General features: G+C 39.8%; 1 protein-coding gene across 2 annotated transcripts in view; it reads right to left on the reverse strand.

The window, feature by feature from the left end:
* The window catches only part of pde1ca (phosphodiesterase 1C, calmodulin-dependent a), a 227,500-nt gene that overhangs the window by 13,687 nt on the left and 187,634 nt on the right, over positions 1-26,179 (reverse strand). Inside the window, exons 12-14 of one of the 2 annotated variants that reach the window (XM_030398474.1) lie at positions 24,702-24,822; positions 23,910-23,991; positions 22,116-22,236 (exon numbers count right to left, since the gene is read on the reverse strand). The exons of the other annotated variant lie outside the window; for it this stretch is intronic. Of the exons in view, the coding sequence (XP_030254334.1) occupies positions 22,116-22,236; positions 23,910-23,991; positions 24,702-24,822 (324 nt within the window). The remainder of the gene's footprint in view (positions 1-22,115; positions 22,237-23,909; positions 23,992-24,701; positions 24,823-26,179) is intronic. 2 annotated transcript variants of the gene reach the window in all.

A 26,179-nucleotide genomic window follows, 5' to 3' on the forward strand; every position in this document is an offset into this window, starting at 1 on the left:
TCTCCTCCTACAGATGTAACACCATCGACTTCACAATCACTCAGTATCATCCTCTGACCTTGAAGATGAAAAGTTATGGAAATCTTTATCCTATGTCATACCTGCTGGCTGCGGTGGAGCGGTCAATTCAAATCCTTCGCAGTAAAGCATCGTATCCTCATAACTTCTTCATACAATTTCCTATCTGTGTTGTCATGGGGCATGGTCGTGACCTGTGGGCTCTGTAGCGCCCCCTATTGTGATACCCCACCTCCTACATGCACATAAAAGGACGAAATTTGGTACGCACATTCATCATGACCAGACGCACAAAAAACCCATTTGGACCCATACTCTCAGTCCAACAGGAAGTCAGCCATTTTGATGTGTGGCGGCGTTTTTGACAAGTTCATGCCTACTTTGAAAGCTATCTTGTCCTAGAGCTTAAACACCACAGTCTTCATATTCACTCAGTATCATCTTCATGCCTTGAAGAACAAAAGTTGTGGAAATCATTCAGCTGTGTCATACCTAGTGGGCGTGACAGCGACGCCATTTTGTTCCTTCTCTGTCAAGCATCAAGCCCTTATAACTTCCACATGCAATGCCCCATCTCCACAGATTTCCTCATAAATGTAGACAGTCTCGCCCTGAATACATCTACACATCCATACAAAGTCGGCCATTTTGAATTTGGCGGACATTTTGAAATATTGCCGTACATCATGCTTTCACGTCTTCGTCCTACAGATTGGACACCACAGACTTCACAGTCAGTCAGTGTACTCCTCGGACCATGCAAATGACACGCTAGGAAAATCTTTATCCTATGTCATACCTGCTGGCCGTGGCGGTGCTCGTCATTAAAATCCTTCGTCATGAAGCATCAAGTCCTCATAACTTCTTCATACTATTTCTTATCTCGGCCAATTCTCTCAGGAAAGTAGAGGGAGTCACCCTAAATAGATCTGTGTTGTCATTGGGCGTGGTCATGACGTGCGGGCTCTCTAGCGCCCCCTATTGTGATGTCCCACCTCCTGCATGCGCATAGATGAACGAAATTCGGTACGCAGATTCATCATGGGCAGATGCACATCAAAGCCTCTTGGACCGATACTCTCAGTCCAACAGGAAGTCAGCCATTTTGATGTGTGGCGGCATTTTTCCTGAATTCATGCCTACTTTGAAAACTATCTTCTCCTAGAGCTTAAACGCCACAGTGACATTCAATCAGCATCATCCTCATGCCTTGAAGATCAAAAGTTATGGAAATATTTTTGCTACGTCATACCTGGTGGGCGGGACGGTGCGGTCCATTTAAATCCTTTGCCATAAAGCATCGAGTCAATGTAACTTCCACATCTAATTCCTCATGTACACCAAAACTCTCGGGAATTTAGAGGGAGACGCCCTGAATATATCTGTCCATCGAAACTATGTCATATCCATAGCGCCACCCACTGGACACAGGAAGTCAGACAGACATCATTCGATTGACATGAAGTTTACTGCTTGTTTTCTCCCTATCATGACATGCAAGTAACAGGTGTGCGGGCAATCCGACGGTGCAGCAGCCCGACGTGCGCGGACGGCGAGGGCCCGTTCATCGCTGCTTGCAGCTTTAATTGAATTTGAATTGCTAAACTTGAATAATTGCATTAAAAAACTGAATTTGAATCACATAATTTGAATTTGAATTTATTAGTTTGGAAAATTCAACTCTATATATGTTTTCACATTCAGTTCTCACAAGTCAAATTCAGTTCTCTTTTTTTTTCAAATAATTTTTTATTGAACAATTTAAGTGTACAAAACCACAAGGTATACAATAGCAATCAGCACATTGGTGACATAAATGATAAATAAATCAAAGAGAGTACAAATTAAATAATAAATAAATAAATAAATACAATAAATTAATAATAAATGAATAGATAGTTCACACAGAGGTTTCAGGGAGAAAAAAAAATTCATAATGACTCAATAAGGTATTACTTTTTTTGTTATTTAACAGAGTCAGGGATTTAAGCAAAGAGCTCAGTTCCAGGAGAAAAGGAGCAATCTTAGGTAGTGATTTTGCGAATTTTTGTTTGTGAATAAAAACTTTGGCATATAAGATAATAAAGTACATCATGTGTTCAAGAGCCTTATCTTCTGGGTTAACATAGTAGCAAAGAACATCTTAAAGGGTAAGAGAGTAGGCAGAGTTAGCAGCATCAAAAAAATTTTATTCAACATCACTCCAAAACTTTTTAGATACAGTGGCGGCTGGTGACTGAAAAAATTGGGGAGGACAGAAGGAAAACCAGTCCACGGTGTCATGTTATTTTATACAAGTCAACTAATTAACCCTACTTTCTTATATTCAATTAAAATTAAGCAATAAAACAATGACTTACAAGACTTCTTTTAAAAAAAACACTTCATTAAAAGGCTAATATACAAGACAAAAAAATATATAAATTTGTAATCCTTTCGGGATTCGAGCCCCAGTCACCTGAATAGCAGGCAACTGCGCTACCCCCTGTGCTATCTTAGCACTCAATGCATGAACTTCATGACAGTGGTTTTATTGCTGCTCTGTATTGTGTGCTCTGTAACTGTGTTGCTGTCCCGGTCGTGCCGCTAACGTTATGTCCTCCAGCAGGACGAACGAAAGAAACGAAAACTATGAATTATGTTTCTGACTGCTTCTCTCTGATTTCTACGAACTTTTTTTTTTCTTTCAGAAATTTGCTTATATTTCCTTTGAAACCGATTCCAATATCGCTGAAAACTCCATATTTCTTGTCCGAGCATGGCTGGCAGTGAAAGCTGTAAAATACACAAGTATTTTTTGTTTATAGTTGTATAAATGTGAGAATGAAATTTAGGAACTGTTATTGGACCAACCTGCTGTCAATCTTGTATTCTGGTTGCTGATTGGTAAGGGAGGACGTCCTCCCTTAGCGCGTCATTTTACGTGTCTTAGCCAATCATAGATCAGCATGAAAAAATCTTAAATGCATTGAGTCAATGGAAGGAGATCCCTCCCACGGAGGACAGAAGCCCTCCGTCCTCCTCTAGCCCCCACCTTCCTGCTCCCTGCTACTCTCACAGACTGCTTTGTCTCCTCCGTCTGCAGCTGTCGCTGTTGAACCGTTTTAAGTGGATTTTCTTCCAAAGAAGAAACTTTTTTTAATGATATAATATATATATATAATATTTTATAAATGATACTGAGATTTGGTAATGATTTATTTCAACCAGTTACTCTTTCTTAAAAAAAAAATTGATCTTCCTCTTGCCTCTCAAAAATAGAGGAGGACCAACCTCCTCTGCCTCTATGGACGAGCCTCCTCTGTTTAGATATCACAATAAAAAAACAGATGTGAAGTTGTTTCTGTAGTATTACTATTAGATTACAAAAAGTGCAGGAATCATCAACATCTACAAACTTAGCAATAATATTACTAACTGGGTATATCTTATGCAGTATTTTAAAATGTGCTCCTTTAGCCTTGTAAGATATGAAATATTTGTGGGTAAAACTTTCCAGTAAAACTTTCCTCTAGGCACAACTCTATTCATCCTTTGAAAACACTGGTGATTCTGTTTGTTATCACACTTTCTATCTGTTAGTTCAATTCCATTCAGCATCAGTACAGGTTGACTTGTTTTATATTTACTGTAACTCAAGTGGCTTTTTATAAGTTGAATTAACTCTATTGGGATAGCACGAGTTACAGATATAAATCCTCTGGAAGGAATAGGAAAACTGTATACAGACATAAAGCATTCATAAGACAACATATTACCAGCATCATCAAAAAGATCAAGGATATGGATGATGCCTCTTTCAAACCATTTTAGCAAAAATACGGTCTTGTTTCTTATAAGAATATTGCTATTATTCCAGAGGAACACTTTGTGGGGTGAGAAATTGTGGACAAAAGCCAGCTTTCCATGCTAGGAGGGTTTGTTGATGAAATTTTGATAGGTTGATTGGTAATCTATTAGGTAAAAAATTACATTTCAAAATAAAGGAAAGACCTCCAATTTTATTAAAGATGTAGTTTGGGATGCCAATATTTTATAATCAATTGTTAGAAGAGTAGTAGGGTGCCAATTCTCTATTATTAGAGGGTCTTTATCCGGTTTGGGAATAAGGGATATAATACCTTGCTTCATTGTAGCCATTATCTCTCCCTGAATAATGCATTCTTTGTACAAACATATTAGTGGGGTTTGAATACATTCCCAAAAGTGAGTATAGAATTTGACAGATAAGCCATCAATACCTGGTGAATTTCCTTTCTTCATTGAGAATAATGCATTTTAAGTTCAATAGTTGACAGGTCAGACTCACATAAAGATTTGAAATCTTCAGTAATTAAGGGAATATTAGTCTGAATTTTCCCTAGAAAACTTGCACAATCCCTTGCATTAAAGCTGGAATTGTATACATTTTTGTAAAAATCAGAAACAAACTCATTTATCAAATTCGGATCTTTCAAGGGTACTCCATTGATATGAAGGGCCGTTAATGCTTTTCTTTTCACATTTCCTTTTTCTAGAGCAAAAAAGTTGTTAGTGTTCCTTTCTCCTTTTTAGCCCTCGATCTAATAAATGCACCTTTTGCCAAGTCCAGATAAAATTGATCCAGTTGTAACTGGATGTTTTTTATTTCAAGCTCTTCTTCTAAGGTGATGTGTTCTTTATTGAGTAAAAGGTTAAGACTGTACATCAGATGCGTTTCTAGCTTGTGTTTTTCATTCTTTAATTCTTTACTTCTTTTGATAGCAATGTACCTGACTTTATGTTTGAAGAACTCCCATTTCTTCCTATAATTATAATAACGTTTACAAGTTTTTTATCGGCATTATCGAAAGACACATCTTTTAGAAGAGAATTGTTGAATTTCCAATAACCTCGCATACCAAAGGTTTCCTGATTCGAAGCTAGCTTCAGAATTATTTGCTTATGATCCGATAAGGGGGCATATAGGTGGCTAACATATTTTACCATGTTAACAAGGTGAAGTGTAGGAGCTTAGAACACACTCTACCCGAAAAGGACAAACAGATGAAGTTACCTGAGTATGAGCCTACATTACTCAGTCTAACATAGGCTCATACTCAGGTAACTTCATCTGTTTGCTCCTTCAGAGACAACCAAATTCAGGTTGTCTCTGAAGGATCAATCTTCCTCCCGTTTATGAAAACAAACGGGCCGCGAAAGGAGGCTTTCTTTCCCTCCTCTCTTGCTTCCTTAACCAAGGGCCATAGTTTCTCTCTCGCTGCCTTGTCTTCTGGTGACAGCGCTTCGGTGATTCTCAGTTTTTTGTCGAGCAGAAACTTGGAGCCTTTCGCCTCTCTCCAAATCGCATCCCGAAGACGTCTCAATGCAAAAAGGATGATGGTCGACCTACTCGATCCGTCCTGCCGCCGCTCCCTAAGGCGATGTGTGCTGTCCAGGCCCTCTTCCAGATTGTTGCAAAGTTTGAGAGCCACATTCCCCAGGATGTCGATAATCTTGCACTGTATGTCCTCTCCCTCCTCCTCATTCACACCGTGCACTTTCAGGGACCATCTCCAGCAGTACAGCTGGCACTTTGTGATGTCCGCTTTTAGTGTCTAGTTCTCAGTTTGCAGCTTTTTAATCACGTTTTTCAAGCCGTCTACTGTTTGTTTTTGTTGGTTAACGTCCAGAGTAAGTTGCTGGACAGCCAGGTTAATTTCTCGACGTGACTCTAAGTGCTTCAACGTTAACTCCGTTGTTGTCTTTTTGGAGGAGACAGTACGGAAAGTCTCATCATGCTTTTCAGAGAATTGCTTCTAGTATTTCCGCGTTTTCTCCACCACCTGTCTTTACCTTCTTTGGTGGAGGTTTAACCGGGGTGTCTGGAAGTAGGACAGCGAGGCAGATATGTTGAGGGTCTTGGTTAGCCTCAAACCAGTTAATGTCCTCCATTAACTCGTGTCCAAGTCCACTAGGAACTTCCAAATCCTTGACGGAGACTAACTTGTTGGTAGCCTCTGCCTTGTTTGCTGTACCAGGTGTGTCGCCGTTAGCTTCCTCCATCTCCGTGGCTGTAAACGATATTTTCCTGCCTTTCCTTTTTCCCATTCGACTTAACTTCAGTTTAATGTGTGAAGTAGTCACTTGTGTGTTGGCCAATGCACATCTTACATTTTATATTGGTTGCTTAACCACAAACCTCCTAATTTACCTGACATAGCGCGAAAAGCACGTCTTACTACAGCGCCACCATCTTGGCCACCCCTCTCAAATTCAGTTCTCAAAATTCAATTTTTAATTTACTGTGACTGACATACGGGTAGTTGAGGAAGAGCAATCGAGCGCAGATAACTAGGACATGTAGTGTTACGCAAAAGATTCGCTGTCACTCGGTGATCATCTTTAGGTCCACTTTACTGACTCACGGTAAAACATAACACAGGGATGACTGACTGCTGTTTTCCCAGGCTGGTGTTACCACCTAAAATGTCCGGCTCTGGACTACCAATATCTGGTTCCCACGCCCTGCGTTAACCAATATAACACCATTAAAACATATCACCCTTTCTTTGAGTCTTTTAAGACATGTGCACAGAATGTATGCTATATATAACACATAAGCATGAATTATTGTTAACAGACCAACTCAAAACATCTCCATAACTATGAATTTACTAACATCCATATTTTCAGGTGTACCACTCTTTTTTTTTTTTTTTAGGCTGACCATTAACTCAGTGTTGACAGAACACTTTCAGTATTTATTTTCTTTTAAACAGAACAGTCTCTCTGGTTCACTCTTCATTATAACAGTCATTTCACTCCAAATAGTCTTTTAATGAAACAGTCTCTTAACATGGATTCCTCTTGAACTAAGGCAATAATATCATGTAGTTTTGTCATAACTACTGTACATAGTCTCCATATCTATCTGGTGGCCTCACAAGTATGCCACTGGAGGTAACATGTGCCGGAGTTGGTGGCACAGTGACTGGAGGTGTGGCAAGAGGTGGATCAACCTCTGGAGCAGGTGAGTGCAACTGTCCATCACACTCGATGCTTCCCTCTCCACTCCTCACTGAAGTCTCTGGAGCAGACAGGGGGGGCCATATGTGACGACGGTTCCTGCACAGCACACCTCTGTCTGTCTTCACTAAATATGACCTTGGAGAGTCACATTGTTTGAGGACTGTAGCTGTCTTTGTCCATCCGCATTCATTGTCCAGCTTAACGGCAACACTATTTCCAGGCTCAAGTTCTGGCAGGGGTCTGACATCATGCCTGTTGTCATAGGCACGCTTGTAGCTTTGTTTAGTCTTCTCATTGGTCTGTCTCACTTGTTGGAGATCTGGCCACGCAGGTTGTAGCTTAGATTCCAAAGTAGGAACTGTGGTATGGATCTGCCTACCAAGCATGAGCTGAGATGGACTCACACCTGTGGCCTGCAGCAGGGTCGCTCTATAGCTCATGAGGGCTAAGAGAGGATCAGCCTGTTTCAGGATTCGTTTGGATGTCTGTACAGCTCTCTCAGCTTCTCCATTGGCCTGAGCATAGTGAGGACTAGTTGTTATGTCTCTAAAATCATATTCCTGAGAAAACTGTGCAAAAGCTCTGCCTGAGAACTGGGGACCATTATCTGCGATTAATATATTTGGATATCCCCATCTGGCAAATATGTTTTTCAGTTTAGCTCTAATGGTTTCACTGGACATGTCTTTGAGATAGGCTATTTCTATGTACCTTGAAAAGTAGTCAACAACTACTAAGTAGTTTTGTTTATTCAACTCACATATGTCAGCTGCTACTCTTTGCTGGCACTACTATTCTATCATTGTACAATATCAGTCCTTTTGATGTAGTCAGGTAATGTCTGGAAGTGTAGTAGGCTTTTACTTTGTCAGGCACCTTAACTGCATACTTGGGCCAACCTGTCATCACATAATGCTGGACCATTTGCAGTTAAGCATCTTGCAGGGTCTGCAGCTTGATCAGGTCTAGCTTAGTTGGTGAGATGGGCCATGCTTTCTCCCAAAGGGGGTTATGAATGTTGTCAGTTTGGCACTTTCAGTAACTAGTGGTATCTGCCAGAAACCACTGGCTGCGTCCAAAAGAGAAAACACCTTGGCACCTGTGAGTTTGGGCAGGATATCATCTATGGTGGGTAGAACATATTCTTCTCTCTTCACAGCTTTATTTAACATTTTTAAATCAACACATATCCTTGGCTAGTCTTTGTTTTTCTTTGGTACTGCAAACCATCGGAGCACACCACTCCATCGGCTCTTTGCTTGGCTGTATCACTCCACTGGTTACCATGCGTTCTAGCTCTCTTTTCACTTTTGGGACCATGGGTACTGACACACACCTGGCAGTGGTCACACAGTAGGGTATGGCATCTTCTTTTAGAGTGATTTTGATCGGCTTTATGTTTAGTTTACCAACCTCTGCTGGATAGGGATCTTTCAGCTGTTCTGCACTTTTGATCTCCTCTATTCGCTTTATCAAGCCCATGGCAGCAGCTACATTGGGACTCTTTAACACATTCATTTTAAACCTGAACCTTTTCTCTTTCCAAACTGTAGTGGCAATAAAGTGGCCCATACAGTCCAGTGTACCTCCTGGACTCTCTCGTCTTCTTGCTTGTTTTCTAAGTTGTGGCTTGTGCTATATCTTATTAAAAGTCTATTCATATATAACACTTGATCTGATCTTAAAGTTTATTTCAATACCTTGTATAGGCAGCTTCACAGTCCATGCATCATTTGAATCTCCCACATCTGTTATTTCTCCTAGGAAATGTGCTTGACTCCCCTCTCCTTCCTCGTAGGGTGCAGTAACCTCGTTGACCACACGGGAGCGACACGCGACAGCAAAATGTCCCAGTTTCCTGCACTTGCGGCATTCAGCGTTTCGTGCTGGACACACGGCTTCTTTTATATGCATCCGACCACATCTGGAACATTTATGTCCTTGTTTTCCTCAGCCCCATTTATTGTGTCTGTGTCCACTTGAGTGCCTCTGCTTGTCCCTGCATGGCAGGCATGGACTGGCCATCTGGCATACCAGGCAATGCCCTGTGGGCCGACGCACATTTATGGGCTGGGCTTTCATAATTGAATCCAAAAGTTTTATTATAAATAATTTTTATCGACCGCGATGGCCCATTGGTTGATTTTCTTGAAGGTAGGGGTCGGCAGATCGATCCAAATATCGATAGTATCGATACCAAGGTGAGTATTGGTATCGGATCGATACTAGCTTGATGAGATCGATATTTTTGTTGTAGTTTCTCTTCTATAAATTCAGCAAATCACACATATTTCTTCACAGAGTTTGTGTGATCGCAGTGTCTCTCTCAGTCCTCAAGCGCAGCGCTCCTCTTCACCTCTCTCACTCCACTCACTCAGGTTCACTGTAACTGTAGCACAAAAATATATACTTATATTTAGATACATAGCCTACCTCAAGAATATAATAACCCTTTTGTGTATCTGTTGAAGGAACATTAGTATTCCTATTTAGGCTACTTGCAGATAGGTGTTGTGTTTTATCGTTATCATAATCATGGTCAACTAATTAAAGGCAAAAGTACAAAATCATTCATTGATCAGAAATTTTCAAGTAAAATGTATCAGTATCGGTATCGGCAATACTGGCCCTGTATTTACTTGGTATCGGATCAATATCAAAATTTGCAGTATCGCCCACCCCTACTTGAACGACATTGGGCTAATCCAATCTCACGCAGCCCTCCTTTTTTTTTCTAAGTGCACAATTTAGAGGGGGCGGCCCATTGGTCCGTCTTCAATATAGACAGTGAACTGAGCCAATCAGGATATAGTACGAAGGCGGCCCCACCCCTCGCTGCGCTGTCTCCTGTAACTTCTGCTAGTTTCAAAGTGTTGAGCGCGAGGACTGACAACATGGAGCAACCAAAGAGAAAGAAATTGGGTGCGGAGAAGTTGTGTGCTAAGAGAAGAATCTCACTGTAGATGCTGCAAAATGTACTAAAATCACAGACATGTTCGCTGGAGGGGCTGCTGTAGCCTCCACGTCCTCTGAGACAGCAATGATCCAGTAACAGCAGGTTGAAGGTGAAGACAGCAGCAGCGGGCAGTACACTGTAAAAAAAATTCTGTAGAATTTACGGTAAAATACTGGCAGCTGTGGTTGCCAGAACTTTACCGTAGAAAATACGGTCACAATGTAACTGTAAATTTCACATTAGAGAACTGTTATTTGTTTACGGTAATTTGCTGTAAAAATAACAGTTATCATATAAACCTGTTTACGGTAAATTCTTTTAAAAATAACACATATAATGTAAAACTAATTACAGTCCATCAGTGAAAAAACAAGGTAAAACTGTAAGATATATTACGGTATTTTATTGCAAAGTTCAACTACGGTAAAATACTGGCAGCTGTGGTTGCCAGAATTTCACCGTAAAAAATATGGTACAACACACATGGAATTACAGTTTGTTGGCGTAGATTTTACAGTCAGCAAATGCAAATGGTAAATTATAAAGGAAATAACCAATTAAGCCCATTGTAAACCAAAGTACAGACTATAATTGATAAACTTTAAGAACATCTCTTTGCATATACACATTCTCTTTGAAAAACAGAACTTGTCCAGTATACTCACAAGGCAGTGTTGACATCTTCAAAAGACAGTGTGTGTCCATACATATGAAGGATAGTCCATGGTAGAAGAAATAAACGTCATGAAAAAAGGAGCCACTTGCCCTGTGTTGATCAACACTAATGAGTCACTGAGTCCAGACTTGGCTGAAGAGGGCTCTTAACATGGAGATGGTGTTCAAGAAACTGGAACTTAAAGCATTCAGCAGTCACCAGTTCTGCTTGAAGACTCATGTGTTGTCCATCTGGTGTCCACTGTAGACTGGCATGATCCTCTCTGCAGCCAGAAAAAAGAAACAAAGCAAAGGTTAGATTGATGCAGTGCCTGAGCATGATGCCTACAGAGATAAATTCAGCCTTCTGCTGTTAAACTGAGCTCCAATGAGCTATACATAGAATGAAACCAGTACTCTGGAATATAGTTTTGCAGGTCATCAGGAGTATTTCATTTATTTTATTGTATTAGTGTGAAAAGTAGAAACAGTCACTTTTTTTAGGACTAAGTGATCATCACTATTTGTTTCACCCTTGTCGAATTGCAGCCTAAATCCTGAATCCTGTCCATAATACTGATTTTTTTTTTTCTACTGTATGTTTGTATGAAGCTGTTGGCACCGTTCACTTGAGGGAGATCGATTGAGTGTAGTTTGAGTGCTTGCATCTACTCATTTGCTACACTGACATAAACCATAGCTTACCTCTAATTAGCCTTGACAAGACTGGTGTTTGAGTCATTGGGTCCAGACTTGACTGAAGACAGGTGGGACAGAGTCTCATACAGACATGTTACAATGTTAAGGAAACTGGAACTTTGGGCAGGTGTTGTCATCATTCCTGCTTGAAAATTCACCAGCAGTCTTCAATCAGGTGTTTACTGTGGACTGGCATGAATCTCTCTGCAACCAGACAAAGAAAGACAACAAAGAAAACATTGTTAATGATAATAATGATAATTATTATTATATAGCACTTACACTGTTGCAAAGTGCTTCCCGCAACAACAACAACAAAAAACAAAACATTAATTAAAGAAGTTGGAACAGAAAAAAAATTAAATGGTGAATGAAGAGTAGGTTTAAAAAATCTCATAAAAAGGCCATCCTATAAATATGATTTCAGGAGGCGCTTAAAACGGTTAACAGATTTAGCAGATCTAATAGATTGAGAGAGACTGAGGGAGAAACTGTGGAGAGTGACTACAGCTGAAAACACACAATCCTTTGGATTTGACATCGAATCAGTGATTTAGATTTTTTTAAGGATAGTTCCGAGGATTTACCCTTAAGGAACTCCAGATAACAGGGTAGTAGACATATATGGGAGACATAATTATTGATGTGGCCATGTAAGTATTTGACAGGTATGAAGAAACAAAAACATTTAATGGCAGCACCAGTTCAGAAGCCAATCTATTTAAATGTACTCACTGAAGCTGAGTGCTGATAACGATGACGACGAATCAGAGTACTGGCCATACCGCATTCCTGCAAAGTTGATTGCCTTACATTATCCAGCTGCACCGTGCTGTGGAGAAGGTGAAATTATTTGTTAAAAAAAATGTATGTCTAAGGTGTTAAAGGGATCATTCTCACTTGTTATGTTATCTTTGAATTCGCCTAGATCAAGTGTCAATAAATGTTTCCTTCGTAATACATCCAAGTCTCCTTGTATCATCTTTCATTAAGAGTAAACCAGTTTCTCCATTATCAAAGTCTTAACCGACTTGCTACAGAAGTTACAGCTAAACATTTTTCTAGCATTAGCAACGTTAGCTGTAACGTTAGCGACTTCTCAGAGCCCTTAAGTGACTCTTTTATTCGGCAAAAAGCAGATAGTGACATGTCCAGCAACCTTTAAGATATAGCTACCTGAACTCCTCTGCTTGAAAGTCAACAAATAAGAGCTAACGTGGCTCTGCGGCTAGCTAACGTTAATCAGACAGTCTCAATGAGCTGTGAATGTGCTTACCTGAAGAAGAGACTCTGCTCCTGTGGGCGCGAAGAAATGGCGGTGACCTGAAATTTCAAGCTTCCGTTAACTCGCGGTCCTCTCTCTCTCTCTCTCTCTCTCTCTCTCTCTTCTCTGTCTGTCTGTCTGTCTTGTCTGTCTGTATCTATCTATCTATCTATCTATCTATCTATCTATCTATCTATCTATCTAGCTATCTAGCTGTGTGTCTGTGTGTCTGTCTCTCTGTCACAACAACAAACACTGCTCCTGTGGGCGCGAAGCAATGGCGGTGAACTGAAATTCAAAATTTCTAGCTTCCGTTAACTCAGCGGTCATCTCTCTCTCTCTCTCTCTCTCTCTCTCTTTCTCTCTCTCTCTCTGTCTTTCTCTGTGTCTCTCTCCTCTATTCAATAAAGCTTTATTGACACGAACAACTACAAACACAACAACGTTTTCATTGTCATGTTTTACATATAATAAAAAAAGGACATGTACAAGAATAAAATAAAAATAGAAATCGTGTTTTCACTATACAAAAGAAAGATATAAAATAAAATATACTATTTTTTTATGGAAGCCCATTTCCGCCAATTGACAAAAATTATGAGATACTTTGACTTAGCTATCTCATAATTTTGACTTAGTATCTCATAATTTTTTTTCATCAAGTGGCGGAAATGGACTTCCATATTATTCAAAAAGGATGTGTTCACAATGCTGCAATAAAACTCTATATGATAAACTCTAACGATTGTTGTAGGCCTATGTTTTCCTGTGGGACAATAAAGTTAATCTTATCTTAATTCACTGTGTTTTGACAATAATACAACATTTATAGTTTTCTATTGCATTTAGTGCTTTGTGTCGGCCCGAACAATGCCCCTTAACTGTGATATAATAAGCACATACCACGGCCTGTCATGATGTATTGCTTAAATATACCATACTTTTTAACATTCTACTTTCTATACAAATGATGGTATGATTTAATGGTTGTGTACCGTAAATTTAAACGTAAACATCAGCAAAATCTGTAATTCAGACAGAATGATACCGTCAATTTTAGGGTAATTACACGCTTGTGACATTATGGTATTTTACCGTGAATTTAGCAAACTTTTATAACATTCACAGTAAATTCCATATTTTCTACTTAGTAAGGCCGTAAAATTTAAGTTATTTACTGTTTCTTGATTTACGGTAATTCTTTGTGTAAATACATTTCTTTAATGTATTTACTACAGTGATATACAATTTTTTATTTTACGGTATTTTACTGTTGCTATTGACAGTTTTTTACCGTAATTTCTACAGACATTTTTTACAGTGTAGAGGAGCAGCAGAGATGATGCTGACTGACAGGGACAGTGTAGTACAGCCGGTAAGCAGGTAGTAACGTTAATACAGTGACTGTGAGGTGATGGAGGGAATGTTAGCTCTATTACATGAAGAGCTCTCAAAGGGTCGGGCCGGCCCGACAAACCCGACCGGACCCGCGGGCTCTGGCCGAGTTAACGGGGGGGGGGCAGACAATTCATGCGGGTGTGTAGCGCTGTTTCGGGTTTGGACTGTAATTTTCAGGCCCGTTGAGAACTCTAATTACATGATAATGATGAGCAATGGCGATTGATTAGTATCGATATTAATTGGTGTTGCATACTTCTCAAAATCTGGCCATGGCACCTTATTCGGATAAAACAGCAAACGGTCAATCAGGTGAGCATTAAGTGTCTATTTTAGGCTCCATCATAGCATTTTAGATATTTAGGTTAAAGGTGTGTTGAAAGGCTGCATAGTAATTTGAATGTGTAGCAACCCTCTATGTTAAACATGTTTTAAAAAACAGATTTTAAAACTGCTAAATGATAAGGCTAGTAAAAGCTTTGCAATTTAAGCATTACTAAAATAAGTGTAAAAAAATGTATAAAAGTACTATTAGCAAAAGGTTTGCCCACATAGAACAAGAGTAGATCTATCAAATGCTTTTAAGACAAGTTGCTTTGCATGAGTTCATAAAGCAGCCCTGTTTTTAGCCTTATATAACAATTTTATAGCTTTTTAAAGGGAGCACCTTTTAACCTGAAGAATTAGAATTGAGCTGCTATATCAGGGAAATTCAGAAAATACATATTAGAAATGATTTCAATAAAAAACTTCTGAGATCTAGGATGCCGATGATACATCATGCTTGAAATAGAATATACCTTTACTCAACTATGTGTTGAGTAAATGTACTTATTTGCTTTCCACAATGGTTATTTGATAGACTTCTAAAGTAATAATAAACTGTAGATTTCTAATAAGCCTAAAGGCAAAAAAGTTATGGTCCGGTTGTGCTCCGCTAATTATGAGGGGCCGGTCTAAGCCAAAAATGCCAGGGCCGATTTTTTGTCCAAGTCCAGCCCTGCTGCATGGCGCATGTTTGCGTGCGACTTCACTAACTTGTGCACATACATCATTAGCGCCTTGCTCACTAACATGCTGTTTCACTTGCTCTGACTGCCTCACAAGCTCTACTGCTTTGTTGAGCGTCAAGTCAGGCATTAACTGTAGCTTCTCTGACAGCTCCTTATCCAATATCCCTATGACTAACCTGGATATGTTCATTCTTAGCATCAGCAAAAGCACAGGTGTCAGCTAGATCATGCAGGCTCCTGATGTATTCCTCCGCGGTCTCCCCTGATTTCTAGGATCGCTGATGGAAGTGGGCTCTTACGTGAATTGTATTCACTTTGGGCACAAAGTAATTGTCCAGTTTCGCCATAACAGTCTCATAATCATCCGGATCTTCCTCGTCCTCCTTCGAAAACATGAAAGTCTTATAAACTTGTTCCGCTTCTTTCCCTAGCGAGTAGAGCAGTGTACAGACCTGTACCTCTCCATCGTCTTTGTTTAGCTTCGTAGCTATCCTGTATCGATGAAACCGAGCCATTGTTCCGGCCGGGAAAAGTCAAAATTCTCTGGAGTTAGGAACTTAGCCATCGTGACACCATGTAGTGTTATGCAAAAGATTCGCTGTTACTCGGCGATCATCTTTAGGTCCACTTTATTGACTCACAGTAAAACATAACACAGGGATGATTGACTGCTGTTTTCGAGGGCTGGTGTTACCACCTAAAAGGTCCGGCTCTGGACTACCAATATCTGGTTCCCACGCCCTGCGTTACCCGATATAACACCATTACAACACAGGACATAGGCTGTGTCCCAATTCAGGGTCTGCACACTTTGAGTGCGCATTTGTCATATCCCAAGATTCATTGCGCGCCCGAAGAGAAGAAATAAATAAATAACCTCAAGTGGCGCAGATTCTGGATTTAAATGTAAGTATTGGGTCTATACTTGGTTTTTACTCCTTTGAACATCCAACGCCAGATATGTTAAACTTCAAGGTAAAATACGTTGGTTATGCTCAGCTTGATGCCTTTGGAAGTGAAGCCTTAAGAGTCTTCACTCTCAAACATTAGAAGTTCAGAGGTTGACTTATATCTTATATCTTATTGTGACTGTGGAGATGTTTGAGACTCGTTTTACATAAATGGACCAAGATGAACAGATTTCGATCAGGCTGTGATCCCTACTTTATTTCCAGACTGTAACACTGTAAAGTCCAGTTAAAGGTTTGAATGAAGAGCTAAGTTTATGATTATCCTCATGATAATTATATACAGTGTTGTGCATGAACGCGTTCAATGAACGATCGTTCATGAACTCGTTCATATTTTGGGCGAACGTGAACTGAACGTACTGTATTTCTGCCTGATGAACGTTATCCTTATGATGATTATATACAGTGTTGTGCATGAACGCGTTAAGTGAACGATCGTTCATGAACTCATTCATATGCATTTGTGAACAGCGCGTTCTCACAGTTTAACTTCGTTCTAGACAGTGCCAGATTGGCAACACCCAGCCACCACAGACTCACACCGCGCATGCGTCATCAATGTGCATGGAGCATGGAGGCAAAAACAAATGAAGGCTTCACATCTGTTTTTTTATGGTGATATATCTAAAAAGTTTTGGAGTGATGTTGTCGGATCTCATTTTTTTTATGCTGCTAACTCTGTCCATTCTCTTACCCTTAAACATGTTATTTGCTGTTAACCCAGAAGATAATGCTCTTGAACACATGATGAACTTTGTTATCCTATGCAAAATGTTTTATTCACAAACAAAAATTTACAAAAATACTACCTAAATTTGCTCCTTTTCTCCTAGAACTGAGCTCTTTGCTTAAATCTCTGATTTTGTTAAATAACAAAAAAAGTAATACCTTACTGAGTCACAATGAAAAGTTTTCCCCTGAAGCCACTGTCTGAACTATCTATTTATTTATTTATTATTAGATTTTTCCCTATCTTCTTTTTTTTTAAATAATTTATTTACTTATTTATGTATTATTTTATTTTTAATTTGTACTCTATCCTGTACCGAAAAACCTGAAACGGCACATTGAACTAAAGCACCCGGCGAGCCTTTCAAGGTCTGTGCAAGTGAATAAAAAATCAAAAGACAGGGCAACGGCGAGCCAAAACAGATCCTCTACCACCCAAATTGCATTAACGGTGTACAGTAGCGGCTCCGTTTTCTTCATCTCCCAGCTGCAGCTGGACAACCTGGTTTTGCAGAATATTGTGGGAGAGCTGCAGTTTCAGTGTTAAAACTGATAAAATAATAGCTGTCTGTGGTTCTATATGGGCTGTGGCAATAATTTTGAAAAATAATAATGAACTAGTTCATTTCTGGAACTGTGAACTATGAACTGAACTAGTTCATTTTAAAGTTTGTGAACTGAACTTTGAACTAGTTCATGTAGAAAGTGAACTTTCCCAACACTGATTATATATATATATATATATATATATATATATATATATATACATACATACATAGATTTTTTTTTTTTTTTGCTGTATTAGAACCCTTTTGTCTGTTGACATAACACAAAACGTCTTTTACATTTCATTGTGTTTTAGGGAGCAAACAGAGAGGAGGAAGAGGAGGAGGGAGGATGAAGGAGGACATGAGGCTGCAGAGAGGATGGAGAGGCTCTTCTCTGCTCCAGAGGACAATCCTTACATTATATCTTTTGTTATTTAGTTAATGTATGAGTTATTTTTAAATTATTTGTTCATAATTGTTCATTTAATATAATTCATGAAATAAAATATTGTTCTATTGTTACACGTTGTCTATTCCATTTAGTATTTACAACTTAAGTACAATTTATAACAGCAAATGGCATCATGTGCTACTTTTCAGGGACAACAAGGGATTGAATGTTTTCTTTTATTATCAAGGTCTTAACATTTACAACTATTTACATAATTACAGCATAAATAACTATTTACAGATTATTATTCACTATTAACAAAAATAGTGGACCCTGGATGGTGTCAGTGGGACATCATCTGGGTCGGTACTCAAGGTGTTTGGGAGTCCAGTCTCCTCTGTCCACCACATCGTCCATCAACTGGGTCTGCAGTTCTGACTCGATCGACGGCTGCCATGCCATTAAGAATTTCTTAAGAAAGAGGCAATTTCATACTATAATTATAATGATAATAAATCATTACAACAAACAAAACTATCTACCAAACACTTTAAATAGGAGTACTGCCTTTAAAATTTAAATAAAACCATATGCGGCGATCAACAGTTTATATGTCTAGCATTAACAAAATGTATCTGTATGTTAATTACCCCAAACTGTTAGCTAGCTAATAATAATAATATTGATAACATTATGTGGGTTTAATAACAGGTTTACCTCTCCACGGTTCTCTCAGCCGGAGATAAACCAGAGTCGCTTCTCCTCTTCCTCCACAAGCAGGAGGATTAGAAAGGAAATGAGGAATTCCTGAGGCTCAAAGGGATATGACAGTCAAACTTTACTCTTCTTGTCACTTTCACAGACCTGGGCTGCATAAATAGTGACGTACGGGTAGGGGCGGGAACATCTCACAAGACCGTCCCATTTCACAACAGGCTGACGCGGCCTGCAGAGCGCGCACCAAAGTACACTCCTTCGGTGTGACCGAAAAGGGCGGGGTGTGCAGACCCTGAATTAGGACATAGCAATAGTCACTTGTCACAGTCTCCGCAGATTACCTCCGTTCTCCTCACAGTTACCACACACGGGCTTGTGGCATTTCAAGTGTCCGACGTTTGATTCGTTTGCAGTTCTTTCGGACCGGCACTGCCTCCGTGTCTGTGTCTGCTGCTGCTTCGGTGGTTGCTTCCGCTGCTGCCCACCTTGTGCCAACTGCTGCGTCTGCTTTCCCCTCTGTGTATTCTGCCCTCAGCTCCTCTGCTAGCTGCTGCAGGACTTTCCTCTGGGCTCTCCTGCTGCTGGTGCTCCTTGAATAAGATGCGGGCATTGATCCCAGCCAGGTCGAGGATGTTATAGAAGACCGCCACTGGCCCTCTTCCATACAGCCTTTAACGGAGTTCACCCTCGCCATCTGGTCCGGGACGTCCACGCCGGCAGAGGAGCTGAGGGCAGAATACATGGAGGGGAAAGGGGCCACGGCAGTCGGCACAAGGTGGGCAGCAACCACCGCAGCAGCAGCAGACACAGACAGGAAGCAGTGCCGGTCCGAAAAAGCTGCAAACGGAGCCAAACATCAGACACTTGAAATGCCACAAGCCCGTGTGCGGTAACTGTGCCAGGAGAGCGGAGGTAATCTGTGCAGTGTTGCCAAATATCACGAGAGAAACAAGCAAGCGGGCCTATGAAAACAAGCCCAAAACAAGCAACTTCTCTGTTCGTCGTAAAAAAAAAAGAAAAAAAGAGAGAGATTATTACACTTTGCACACACACAAATATCACCCTGAATCCAGAAATATCATTGTATTTATTACTGTTTTTATATGTTATGATCCTTTTTTGTTTTAGTTCCAGGACTTCAAAGCAATATGACATGCAATACAATAGGAAGAGGAACACTTTAACAACAAGCCCAAAAACCCGCAACCCGCGACCAATATTTATAAGCGACTTTACAGAAAAACAAGCCCAGAGTCGCTTATAATAACCGGACTTGGCAACTATGAATCTTTGTAAATTGTAACAAGTGACTATGTCCTAATTATCTGCGCTAGATTGCTCTTCCTCAGCTACCCGAATGTCAGTCACGTTAAATTGAAATTGAATTTTGAGAACTTAATTTGAATTGTGAGAACTGAATGTGAAAACATATATAGAGTTGAATTTTCCAAACTAATAAATTCAATTTCAAATTATAATGTTCCGATTCAGTTTTTCAATGCAATGATTCAAATAAAACAATACAAATTCAAATTATGTGATTCAAGTTCAGGTTTTTAATCCAATTATTCATGTTTAGCAATTCAAACTCAAATATTGATGATTCAAATTCAGTTTCTAGTGGCACATATTTCAGCCCATACACACTGTGCATTTGCTAAAACTGAAACTATATGTGTATTAAAGATGTGACAATCTTTGTTTCAAATAAGCAGCTGCATGCTACAGGTTCCCCAGCTTCAGTTACCATTATGATGCTGTTTATTTGCTAGTGAGTAATTATTCATATATACAACACATATATTACGATAAACCTTTTGTGACCAAAGGGAGGTATATTGGACAATCAGCAGTTGGACACAAACATGGGTTTCAATGAACGTTCACATGGTCACATTGGTGGGGCAGAGCAAGATTTTTTTACATAGTTCCTGTTGTTTGACTTCACTGTATACATAATATCGAGTTTTGCCAATGATAATGCACTTGGTAATTACCGTATCCCTTTGTGTAACAACTGCCACTGGTAAATGTTTACAATGTGGTATTATGTAACTGTTGTTTGGTGTATTTAAAATTACATGTCAGCATTCTGCATGTACATTTGTGTTTATTTTACTGTTCTTGTACTTAACAGTAACAACTGTTTGCTGGCAGCTAACGACACAGATGTGCTACTAGGGGAAAAAGTTTGATTGGGACTTGAGGTTTGTCTTGTTTCACTGCCTCCCCAAACACTTAAATCAATCAAATCAAAAGTACAAGAAGAAAATGAAACAAGTCAAGTTGCTTATGATATATCCCTTCAAATCACCCCAACCAGTTGGTTCAGGTGAAGCTTTTTCCCTGCGTCTGTCACCCTACTGAACTCCAAAACGACCCACTCTACCTTCTGAGCTACCATCGCCCTGATTTTAAAGACTTGGTGACTAACAGTACGCTTATTCAATATGTAGATGACCTGTTGATTTCTCTGCCAATAGATGGTGCTCCAATCAGGAATCAAAAAAAAATTACTGACCTCATTTCAGGAATGATGCAATCTACTTAACTATCTTAACTAGGCTGTTTTCTGCACAGTAAGGATCTGTTGATAGCCACACATGAATACGTTCACTGTGGATTTCAAAATGGACTCTGAACTGAACTCCATTCTAAAAAATTCTCCAGTCATCACACCTAGGTGCAAATTCAGCTTTCAGCTACTATTGGTCAGGGTGACAGACCCCACTCTGACCAGAACGTCAAATCTCCAGCTCCTTCCTCTACTTGTTTGCTCTGTTCTCCAACTCTCTCCACAAGGGGCTGCATGCTCGAATTCTCTTCTCCTGGATTCTTCTGGGCCTATCATCTGCTAAGAGCTGCAAGTTACATTTCCAGCAGGCCCAAATAACTTCTCCTCACTGCAGCGTCAAGAGGTCCTGCTAGTATTGCAGATAAATTAGCATCAGCAGCTGCGACGCAAGCTTGCAAGCTAATTCCACAATCTGAGGAACACAAAGTAAGTTAGCACCAAGCTACTATCCTTGCAAAGGAAAGGAGCGACCAGTTTCCTTCACCAGCTGTCTATCATCAGACTTTGCACAGTAAGAACAGCATTGTTCAACATTGGAAGTGCAACCTTCTCCTGCTTGGTTCATCAGCCAAGGAACCACCATCACCATTTCTTCCAAGACTGGCAACGTTGAACGGGGGGCACACAGCATAATATAACACGGCTAAACACAGGACTTTTAACTCTGGTTGATGTAATGCACATGTGTTCAATCCATGTGTTTTATTCACTGTTTTGGTGTTGTTGTGATCTCTGGTCAGGTTACTGGTAGTTTGCTTTGCTACATGGCTAGTTTGAAATTAGTTGAGTTATTCTTCACACAGAATCAGGATCTTTGCATGCAACTAACCATCTTCCATAACCTGGCATCACGTCACACACACACAGCCTTGAGTATATCATACAAGTGATATCAGTGAGCACATGATGCAAGAACCATCATTGTTTCTTTGTTCTGCCAGACACACGCACACACACACACACAAAAGACTTTTGAACCTTTATGCTGTCCATTTAATACTGTACAAGAGTAAATGTTGAGATCTTATTTTATAATATATAATATATAACTTAAAATTTCAAAATTATTAATTATCATTTGTTTCAAAAAATAAATCTGTTTTATCCACATTCTCAAGAATGGTATTATCTAACAATGTTAGTGTCAGGTGTGTCACACAGGATAAGAGATACATTCAAAAGAATGTGTCACCTTGAGCGTCTGAAGCCATCCACTCCAGTGCGAGATGCCTCTTCAATAAGCGGTGTTACAATTGTCTCCATCATTTCAGTCAAGACGGAGAATGTTGGCTCCACAATGAAGTCAATGAATCCTGTGGGAAACAGTAACAGTGCCAGGTTATAATTCAATTTGTACCTTCTGCCTTTTCCTCCAGGAAACCCTTAGATGTACTCAGGTATGATGACACTCTAATTGTGTGACCTGTTCACAGAGGCAAGATCCTAGGTGGTCACTAGCAACCAACTTCTGTAAACTCCTTAAAAAAGTTTTTAAGAGCTTGTAGAAACATGCGACTGTGAAACCCATTCATACCAACTACTGTGATCAATGCAGATCAAATGAACCTCAAATACCATACCACCAGACAACGGAGCAGCATTCCCCCCGCCTGTGAGACTCTTCAATTCTTCATCAACACTTATTTTTTTCAAAATAGATGTAGCAAAACACAAAGGACTCAAACAATGTTTTGTTTTTTTAAACCCTTGTGATTTAAAACATGAGTTTAAAATAAGTTTAACTTTACCTTTACCTTTGAAGATGAAGGAGTAACAAACCAAGTAGCCTTAATCAATAAATATTACCACAGACCCATAAACACTGAAACAGATGGCTCCCAACAACATGGATCCAGCAACCCAAACCAACAAAAAGGCATGCAAGGATACAAACAACCTGGGAATGAGCAAAATATAATGTATTGTCCTCTCTAGCGACAACAAAAAACAAGACCTCCTAATTCCACTTCCCAGAGTGATAAAATACTTTACCCTCCAGTCTGCTATTAGCTTATAGCCATTGAGTTTAATTTAAATAATTTAAATCACTCAACAAATGAATACAAACAGTAACAAAAGTAATCAAACAACTGAAAGAGACTATTTTGGATATACACACCTGCAGCATGTGAGACAGTCTCACCTTTAAGGCATACCAGAAAAAAAACATTGGACAATCAAAAATCTCTTGACGACACCATGTGTTCACCATCTCAAAGAATCAATATCCCAGCCTTTCTAAGTACTAGGTCACTGTAGTTTCCTGCTTGTCCATTGTCATCTAACTACACTTAGCTCTTTGTTCGTTCAAAAGGTTTTTCTTAAGAGATGGGTAAAAATATCGATTCATCAATGCATTGCAATATATTATTTCCCAATTCAATATCGATTCAGAAAATTCTCTGAATCGGTTCAGGCAAGCAGCGGCCCCAGACCACCCGCTGTCCCTCGCCGGACGTCTCTCGGTCCCTGCCTCCAGCAGCTGGATGTGCCTCGCCCGCGACCTCACTCGAGGGTCGGAGGGTGATGCGCCGTCGGAGCTGTGGAGACGGGTAGCCGATGTCTGGAGACTGGAAAATCCCAGCACATCTGGTCTCACCCTGGCCGCTGCACCATGCGATATCGAAGCATTTAAATCAGTATTGAATTGAATCAATATTAAATCAAATTGCGACCTAAAGAATCAAAATCAATATGAATCGTGAGGTTCTTAACAATACCCAGCCCTAGATTGTTTATATATTGCATTCACAGTGCCTCCTAGCCTGTGTGACCCTTGCTGCCGGTCCAAATTCCTATCTTTACCTTCATACCTTGAAGGTAAAGGTAAATTCATACCTTTAACTGGTTCTGGAAGATAAACCACCACTATCAAACACTATTAGGACTAAATACACATTAAATTGACATGATGGTGAATATGTACTAAAGTGAAATCCTGGTGAATTTCATCATGAGCAGTGTCAGTTGTATATGTGTATCTTACCAATCTGGGACTGGGCCACCATGGTGGATTTGCGATCGCAGAGAGGGGAAAACGGCAGACCAAGCGCAGCTTCTTTATCACCCTGAAAACAATTCAACATCACAAGGTACAGTCAGCGTAGGTGCGCTTGGTTGGGTCAAGTCACAGTCAAGTCTATTTTATTTATATAGTGCCAATTCACAGCAAAAGTTATTACATGACACTTAAACTACACTTGTAACACTTGTACAAACATGCCTTTTTATTATCAACATTTTGTAAGTGACCGCTTATCAACCCTTGCTTTATGGATATGACAGGCTTAAATACATACATATGTAATCTCTGTTGCTTTTGAAAATCATAACAAGTCATGAGGTCTACCCAGGACTGGCACAATAACAGTCGGTGGAGAAGGGCTCTGTTGTTTGAAATAAATATATTTTCAAAAAAATCCAACACTATTAACATGCAGCTGTAAATTTTATTATATGTAATCTTTACTCTGTTGATAATGTCAGAAGCTTTGATTTTACACCTAGAGTGGGAATCTGGTTGTGGTGGAAATTTTTATTATACCTCAGCGATATTCACCATGAAACCAAAATTATTTGATTGATCTGCAGACAGTCATTATGTCATTGTTTGTAATTTGGCTGTAGTACTGTTGTTGAAACTGGAATCCCGTAAACATTTTCCTGTGAATTGACTGGTCAGCAGCTTACACCTTTTGATCTAATCCTAGGTGCAGACCCTACAGCTCAAATGAGAACTGAACTAAACAGGGCTGCTCAGTTGAAAAACAGGGCTAACCTGTCTGAAGAACTCCTCCAGCAGAGATGTGGTCCAGCGATGATGAAGGTCCCATTGTTTGGCAGGGTGGCTGATGTCAGCTGTGTGCAGTAGCAGCGATAAGGCCTTTGGTTTGTCAATCCTGCAAATATAGCCCAGGCGGTTGCTGATAAGCTGCTGTGATTGACACAACCGGCTGGTGTCTGAATTTTAATTTGGTGAAAGGATGGCCCATTGAGATGTAGCATCTCATTTGTGCAGCATATGAACACAAAATACAGAGTAAAATACAACAGAATGATTACTATAAACAGATACAGATGGCTTGTTCACCCTCACCCACTCCCTCTTACAACCCCAGCCCTCAGCCGTTGTGGTTAAGCCTCTACTTAAGAAACCACACCTCGACCCAGGATCGCTAAATAACTATTGACCAGTATCCAACCTTCCCTTCTCTCTAAAGTTTTAGAAAGAGTCGTGTCCCAACAACTTTCAGGCTACCTACTCAATAATAATCTCCTGGAACCTTTTCAGTCAGCTTTCAGAGCCTGTCACTCCACCGAAACCGCCCTTTCTAAAGTGGTAAATTACATTTTACTTACCTTAGACTCTAACTCGACCTCAGTGCTCATGTTACTGGATCTCAGCGCTGCATTCACTGCATGAAAAGTGGGATTTTCGTCAGTATGCGGCACTGTAGATTGACGTGGAATTTCAGGTTTGCGACTGCAAACGGCAATTTGCAGGCAACACCGAAAACTGACGATAATTGTCGGAAATTGACGTGGGCCTTGCTTGGCAGTTGTCCCCCAATGTCCCCCCTCCCCCTGATTCTAGGGGAGGCTTTAACATGTAAATGAGAATGCTGTGAGCTATACAAATGCAAATCAGGGTAGCAGGGGGAATTTTACTCCAGGTGACCTTTTTCTAAAAGGTGTTAACTTCATTTTAAGAAAATCTCTGGTATAAATAGATGAGGCTCAGTATAGCCTAATTATAGACCCTTATATTTAAGCTTGAATTGATTTATTTAATGAAAGTATGATAGATTGATTACTGTGTATGTCATTAGCAATGGCCAATGTTATGTAAAAAAGATTATTTATTCTTTTCTCTCTCTCTCTCTCTCCTGGGAACAAGTTAAAGATAAAACGCCAGTTGTTAATAAGTTAAAATTTGCATGAAATATTTTGAGATAACCAAGATATTAAAATGTAAAAAAAAAAAAAAAAGTATTTCTATAATTTCATGGGTTCTGAATGTTTTAAAAGCAGTTGAAAAGTAATTCTTATTGCGTGTGAGAGTTCATGACCTGTAAGAGTTTTTACACTTCCGGGTAGACCGGAGCGTGAGTAACGAGGAAGAAGGAGCAGAGAGTTAATGGCGTCGAGCAGCTGACAGTGGCCTGTGTGTGTCGTCAGTGTCGTGTTTTATTAGTAACAGACTGTAAACTGTTGTCGGACGACGTGCTGTGAGTGTGTGAGTTGGACTCTCCATCG

This window comes from Sparus aurata, chromosome 19, assembly GCF_900880675.1.
Source record: "Sparus aurata chromosome 19, fSpaAur1.1, whole genome shotgun sequence".
NCBI classification, from domain to species: Eukaryota; Metazoa; Chordata; class Actinopteri; order Spariformes; family Sparidae; genus Sparus; species Sparus aurata.